Below are 8,120 nucleotides of genomic sequence, written 5' to 3' on the forward strand. Positions count from 1 at the left end.
TAGTTCAATAATTACTTAATATATTTGAGGTGGAAAGTACCTATCACATTGAATTTATAAAATTCGATCCACGTGAATTAATCATAAATGATAGAGAAAAGACAATATTAAACATAATCAAAAGGCCTCTCTCGTGTATATATATATCAATGTCATTCAATACATGAAGTTCTCCAATTACATATATTCTATATTCAAGACATCTACGTAGAGAGAATATATTGTATTTAATTCAAAACTAACAACAATGAATGTATTTAAAATGCCCATAGACTTACATCAAGAAAAAGGGTATAACCCTTTAAAAGATGGCACTTGGCCAACAAAAAAAAAAAAAAAAAGCAAAAAGCCCAAAGCCCAAAGCCTAACAAATCAAAAGAACTCTCACCTAACTTATGTACATATCCTATGCATTGCCTCAAGTTCAGGGCATATCATCAATATCTGAAAAAAAAAAATTAGCCACGCAGGGTGAACACATATTCTAGTAGGATAATCTTTCTAGTCATTAATATACATCTACACAATCACATGATCATGATGCTACATATGTATATGATGCTCTACTGATTTTTCAAGTCAATATAGATTTTGTTTCCAAAATCACTGTTATTATAAGTTTGATAAATATTTATTCATAAATAAAACCATCATTTTATCTCAATGAATCTTACTAAGGTACATGTATGTGACAGTGATCATCGCTAAACACTATCTAATCTGCTAGTGAGTTATCATAAGCAATACTCTGCCAATGGTCTTCGCACCTAATCAACCCCTACTTTACTGGGACTAATCGGAAGGATAAATAGGGTACCTACACCACGCGGGTTTCCGGTCTTTCACTAAAGTCTCTCTCACCACATTAACCATCATCTCTATACACTACACGGATTCACTATGCCAATCAATTTAAAACCATGATATTTAATTTGTAAAAAGAGTAACTCATGTCATTTCTCAATTCCACTAAAAATGTGTTCAACATACATTCGTTTAACAATGGGTTTTCATCTGGAGAATACAACAATTCACATACACAATTATAAAAGTGGGTTTTAGTTCATCTGAAGATTTCAACCTCAACAATAATGCCATTCTCCATCAATGGCCAACAATGCAATCTCTAACATTATTTAATTTCACAATACTCATGCAAATTATCCTCAATTTCAAAGTAGAGATACAATTTCTACAATTCATTCCATTTCACAAATTAGGATTTACCAAATTTAGGACTTTCTTAAATTAAAATATCTACATGCTATTTGATATAAGGAAAATAGGTTTGATAAGAAGATTATAGAGAAATACCCAATCAACCCCAAACACTAGCCTCTAACATGAGTTTTCACAAATATCTCTACAAACCTTCCAATGGGATATACCAAAAATACCACGTATACTCATCTAAATCCATATTAAACAAGTAAAAGAAAATCTTACCTCTTGGAGAGAAGAGGATGAACACAATTTCTCGAAAATGTCTGAAACGAATTTTGAATTGGATGATCTCGAAGCCCTCGTCGAGCTCTACCTTGTTAATACTCGAGTCAAAGATCAGTTTCGACTCTAAGTGTGACGACCCTAACGTACATATTATTTTATTAGGCATAATTGCATGATTATGTGTTTAATTTGTGTTTATCTGTTTGTTTATGGAATATCTGTTAGAAGGACGAACTTTGAATTCGAAATTGAAAGCCTAAATGAATTCAAAAACCGAAATTGACTAGTTCAATAGACTAATTAGAATATTTAGAATCATATACCAAGTTTGATTAAAATTTGATTCGGATCAAAATAATTAGAATTGACTAGAATTAATTAAACTTAAGCTAGGTTACTTAGCCTTAATCCTACTTAACTAACCTAACCTAATCAAGCCTATATATATGTAATATAAGCTTATGAATTCATATTTTCTACATTCGTTGAGCTGAAATTGTAGAGAGAGTTGAGAGCACAACTTCTAGAGAGAAGGGGAGAATTGTGAAAGAATTGAAGGGATTGAACAAAACTATAACCAAATTCAAGCTCTAGGTATAAAATTTAACTATAATCCTTGTAAATAATCCATGTAGGAGTTGAATTCATGAGGTTTGTAGGATTATTTGCATGAATTGAGAAGGAAATGCTAGGATCACTTTGAATTTGGTAAACATGAGTTAAATTGGGACATGCATGCATAATCCATCATCTTTAAGTTTGATTTTCACCAAAATCTTTACATGCATAAGGTTATACTTGACATTTTTGAAGATTCTTTATGATTTTACACTTCTCATCTCATATGATCATGTTTTGAAAGGAAATAGGTTGAATTTATTACATGCATGGCAAAACTATTGAGTGTAGGGTTTTGTTTTGGAAAATTTAAAGAGGTTTTGATACTATGGTTTGATAATTATCATGTATTCATGCTTTACAAGAGTTTCCTAATGTTTTATTTAGCCATGCAAGCTTTGGACTTGAAACCTATGTTTTTGAACTTCAAACTCAATTCTGGAAAACCCAGAATTCAACCTCATTGCTCAAGCAATGAAGTCATCACTCAAGCACACTTTGCATGCTCCCAATATTTTTGCAGAGCTTTGTAGTTGGCTTGAGTGACCAAGTGTGTGCTTGAGCGAACCCAATTTTGCATTGCACTTGGCTTGAGCGGCCAAGTGATGGCTCGAGCCCACTGTGACACCATCCAGTACATTTGTAGACAGACTACACCGCTCAAGCACAGCAAACTGCCCTATTTTCAACATTTTTGAAATACACTCTCATGTGCATATTTTCATTCTCATGCACCTATAGGCATTCTTGAACATAGTTTAAACGCCATTGATAAGGAAATGAATTAGAAACACATTAAAAGGGGATTAAATTAAGTAGAACATTTGCTTGAAACATGTGTTTCAATTTGTGCTTTGTTATGTGTATAGTGTAGGTGGTTGCTCGAGGCTTAACATTGTTACTACCTACTGTGAGTAATATCTCTAGAAGGATATGTTCAAAATGTATTGTTTTGAAAGTTATTAATTGAATGTTTTTGAGAAATGTCATTTTATATGAATGAATGAAGATCCATTTTGTTAAATGTATTCATGGTATCCTTTAGTGAGGCCCTTGTTAGGGCGAATAATACCATGTTCCATGGATTAATTGAAACACATAGATCTCTGATGTTAGACTTGAGTGGTCCACATTGAATTATCTATTACGATTTATTGATTGACCCGATGTGGTCCAATTGGATCGACCCTAGTGGTCCTATTGGCTTCGACATATTGTTATATCGTTGCTCTATTGGATGTGCCACGTATAATGACTTGATTGGTTATTGATAATACAAAGTATTGATATGATTGGTTATATGAATTGCTCGGATATTGAAAAGATAATGTTTTGAATTATGTTGGACTTCATTCGTCTAAATCCTTTATATTGATGTCACTCACTGGGCTCTAGCTCACCCCTCTCCTTTATATATATATATATATATATGTAGGTGAGCATGTGGAAGGTCAAGTCTAAGGAAGCCTCGGTGTCTACCCTTGTGAAACTATTTTTGGAAGTGCCTCCATGATGGGGCGTGCTTGGACTAGAGTGGAGCCAAGTTTTGTCAAACCCTTCCTTTTGTTTTGTTTTGTTTTTGTCATTTTGGAACTTGCTTGTGAATGGATGTTGTAAAAGATGTTTAGATTCACTGTGATGTATCTATGTAAGAAGAATAGAAGTTTATTTTCTATGAAGAGGTCTTTCATGTATGCATTGCTCAATGGACTATTATTATTATTATTATTGCTTCAGCTAAGCCCCGTTTATTACATTATAATTGATTTTGTTTTTGAGGCTGAAGGTAATCTGGAATTATTGCCCGGTCATGACCTAAATATAGGGGTAGATTTGGGTCGTGACACTAAATGTTCCAAATGAAAGGTTGAAGTTGTAGTTACGATGGAGAGAGTGTAAAGAGAAGAGAGAAGAGATATAAAGAGAGATATAGTAAATGAGGAGAAAGAGATAAGTTCTCTACAGAAAATAGAAAAAACAAAAAAAAAGGGGTTCAAAATGCTTGGCTGAGGGCCTGCCACGTCGCAACCTACATAACTTGACCGCTCGTGCAGTGGATCAAACCGCTCATGCGGTGGCCTCGCCACTTGTGTGGATAGTTTGGCCGCTCATGCGGAGCTCCAGCAAAATTGAAACCCAACTCGGCCACTTGTGCAATGGATTTGGCCACTCATGTGGCCAAATTCTAATCAAGGTCACTTGTTCCAAAAATGTTTTAAGTCTCCATTTTTCATATTTGCGTCCAAAATGAAAATTTTGAATACACGAGACGGCAAAAGAAATTAACGTGATTGCAATTGCAATCGCAATCACCAAAACACAACCTGTCATATTGAGGGTTTGAAATTGTATCAATACCTCCATACACGTGGGTTTAAGTCGGGTCTAAAACCTAAGATGCTATGGTACATATTCTAAGACTTACTTTGGGTGAAGTTCCAAAAGCTCTCATGAGCAAAAAAGCAGAAAACAAAAAACAAAAACAATGGGAAGGATTAGCAATTAGCAAGGTTTTGGGTTCAATCTTTTTATTTGTCCACAAATTTTATTACAAATTAAGTACAAATTTTTTTTAAAATAATAATAATATTTTTTTTTCAAACCAAAATGAATTGTGAAATAAAAGAGGAAAAAAAAAAAAAAACAGTTTAGTCAAATTAACTTAATGAACTCAAGTGCACATTATTTTCAATGTCAAATTTTCATAAAGTTCTGGCTTATCTAACATGGTTTCCTCAGTATTAATGACTAACAAAAATGAGAGTTACTAAGAGAGAACATATCAGGGCCTGTGGCCTAGGAACTGTGTAATACCACTCTATACTATAAGATTTCGTGTTAAAATCCTATGAAGAAGAATTTGATACTCTTGTGGTTCTTCTTTCCCTTACTAACAACTAATATCCAAGAGGATCTCCAGTGATCAGGTAAAAGGGACTATAGCTAAAAAAAATCAGTAATGCTAGGTATCATGAAAAGTCTTTCATAAAAATAGTCATGAAAGATTTGTGACCTTTGGATTACACTTACAATAAAGCACTACACACTAATCAAGATAATCTAAAGGTCACAAATTTTTCATAATCCTTTTCATGACAAAATTTTTATGATCTCTAACATTTCTCAAAAAAAAATAGCATGACGTTGAAAAATTGGTGCTCCAAGGTTTAGCTATGGTTAAACTTGCCAGTACAAAAAGGTTGTACAGATTTACTGTTCATCTTTCCCTTTCCTATCCCTCAAAAAAAATTCAAAAAATCACTTGAAATTTTTTCTAGAAATAAATTCACATATCAACAATAACTCCATAAAAATCAAGATTGAAGATTGAAAAAAAAAAATAAAAAATTTGGTAGTTAGGAGAGAAGTGGTTGAACTGTAGTTGGAAGAGAAATTGTTGAATTAAAATAATTTTAGTCTACTAAATGCTCTAACCCCTATTGATATATACCTTGTCAAAAAGAACAAAGAACACACTTTAATTCCAAAAGTTAAAGTAAAAACTAGTAACATCTTTCTTTTTACACTTACTTTTGAATTCTTGGAGTTCACTTGAATTTGAATAAGTTTAATCATCATTTTCTTTCTTTCCAAGTAAAGATTTGTTCAATTTTGGAGGTAAATTCATTGTTTTAGGCCCACACATCCTTTGTAATTAACTACAAGAAAAAGCAAGAAAAACAATCCTTTTCCTCTTCATCAAACCAATGCATCAAAATAATTGTCCAAAACAAACAGTTATGTAAATTAATTCAACATTTCAAGCAGTTTTGAATCTCCATAATAAATAAATGTTAGGTACACAGTAGCAAAATAGTTAATTTACAATATACCAAAATTATATATTTCTTCACCTATTTTTTTACTTATTTTATAAATTCACATTAATAAATACAGATAATATTAACTTATATATATTATATCTATCTTATGAGTAAAAAAATATAGGTAAAAAAGAGTATGAGTAACATTTTCTGCCCTTATTTTATATACACAAAACTAAATAAATAAATAAAAATCTTACACGGGCATTAAAATTCCGTTAAGGATATATTATATCGATGCCCTTCTATTGACGGGGATGATAACGGTGATGACGGAAGTGATAGTGATGTCACTGCTTGTCTATTAAAATATTCCCTTATGTTAAATCCACTCGGCGTTAACTTTGCCGTTAGATCATCGTCTTCCCGTGACGGCAGAAATGGCGGCCGTAACACCTCCGTTAATAGGTCCCACTTAACACCGCGAAAGAACTCGTGCCGTTTGATCTCGCAGGCACCGTGATTGTACCCCAATCGCCTGGTTGGGTCTTTCTCTAACAGCCGTCCGATCAAGTCAGTCAAGGCCGATCGCTTCCCGATGAACTCCGGCGGTTTCATCAACACGTTCCCAAACGTTTCCTTTCGATTCTTTCCCTTAAACGGTGTCGTTCCGTAGTGCATCTCGTAGGTGAGAATCCCAAGTGCCCACCAGTCGACGGCGAATTCATGACCGTCGCCGCGAACCACCTCCGGCGACACATACTCCTCCGTACCCACGAAGGAATTGGATCTCTCGCCGGCGGAGAAGCTCGTTTTCCGGCGACTTACCGGCGAGACGCGAGCACTTTTGGCTTTTTTCAACCCCTTCTTCTCGGACATTGGCGGTGCCGGAATCAAGCGGGTCAGATACCGGCGATGTTTCCGGCGAGCACCCTCATTTGGGTCGTCAATGGGATCCACGTCGAGCAAGGCCTGGACAGGCCTGGGAGTGAGGCTACGAGAGAGGTCGAAGTCCGTGAGAGTCACGTGACCAGACTGTTGTATCAAAACGTTCTCTGGCTTGAGGTCGCGGTACACGATGCCCATGCTATGGAGGTGTTCGAGAGCGCAGACGATCTCAGCGAGGTAGAACCGAATGACTGAAGGAGAGAAGACGTGGTCGGTCTGACGGTAGCGGAGAACATTGAGGTCGCCGCCGGGGCAGTAGGGGACGGCCCAACCCAACAACTGGTGCGTCTCGAAGGATCCGAGAAGGGTGGGGAGGAAGGGGTGGGTCGGGTTGGATAAGCGGGCCAGGACGGAGACCTCCCAGCGGGCACGGCGGTCAGCGTCGAGCTTGGAGTAGAGAGAGCATTTCTCGACAACTTTGAGGGCGAAGGGGCAGAGGGCAGAGGGGTCACGTGACTGGTCATGGACCAGAAATACAGTGCCCATGGCGCCTTTTCCGAGTATTTTGATTGCTCTCAGGTTGTCCAGCTCTAGCTCCGGTGAATTTGGCTCCATAACAACCACCACTGTAGAGAGATAGACACAGAGAAAAGAAGAAGAAGAAGAAAGAAGAAGAAGAAGAAGAAAATGGATATTTAGAGAGAGAGAGAGTGGGAAGGGGGGTGGCCGGGTGAGGGTGACTTATTGATTGAATGCTCACAGAAAGGACCGCGGGATAAAGAATGGTGGTGATCATGTTGAGGTTTTGTTTTTTGGCTTTTATACCTTTTTTAGCTATTCTTTTTCTTTTGTTTGTTGTTTTTGTCAGAAGATAAATTAGTATAAAGAAAGGAAAATCCTTGCTCTCTCTAATGAAAGGAGTATAATTTATGTATAAAATATGTTTTTAAATATGTAAAAAAATAGAGGTAACTTTATTTTATCGCATGTGATTTAGGTCTCATGTGATTTATTCCCTGATATTTATAAATAATTACATAATTTTTATGTGATTTTTGAATTAAAACACACTATTAAATATTCTGTCTAATTTAATAGTAAGTGTAAAACATATAACAAATATAAGAAGATTATATGTTATTTTTCAAATTTCAAAGGCGTAAATCGTTCAGGGATTAAAGTGTACATTGTCTTCTAATCAAATGATAAAAATATTCGTAATTTACACGCTTAAGTTGCTTATATATAGAGATATTTCAATCTTTTTTATTAAATCGTTAATGGGTCTAACGGTATACTTCAATCCACAAATCACATAAGGGTTATGTGGTCATTTCCAAACGTTAGGGGATAAACCATATATAGTCCAAACCACGAGGAGTACAGTAAAGTTTACCTAAA

General features: G+C 35.5%; 1 protein-coding gene across 1 annotated transcript; it reads right to left on the minus strand.

Annotated features, from left to right (window-relative positions):
* Positions 1 to 5,788: 5,788 nt before the first annotated feature.
* Positions 5,789 to 7,624, minus strand: LOC114303794 (serine/threonine-protein kinase UCNL). The gene has a single exon (XM_028248944.2). The coding sequence runs from the start codon at positions 7,332 to 7,334 to the stop codon at positions 6,099 to 6,101; it is 1,236 nt and encodes a 411-aa protein (XP_028104745.2). The 5' UTR covers positions 7,335 to 7,624; the 3' UTR covers positions 5,789 to 6,098.
* Between the last annotated feature and the right edge of the window lie 496 nt (positions 7,625 to 8,120).

The sequence above is a fragment of the Camellia sinensis genome, chromosome 14 (assembly GCF_055761805.1).
Source record: "Camellia sinensis isolate YWXY chromosome 14, ASM5576180v1, whole genome shotgun sequence".
Taxonomy (NCBI): Eukaryota; Viridiplantae; Streptophyta; class Magnoliopsida; order Ericales; family Theaceae; genus Camellia; species Camellia sinensis.

What these genes read in the sequence shown, in the direction of transcription:
- LOC114303794 (XM_028248944.2), bottom strand. Translation starts at nt 7,334, where the DNA reads ATGGAGCCAAATTCACCGGAGCTAGAGCTGGACAACCTGAGAGCAATC.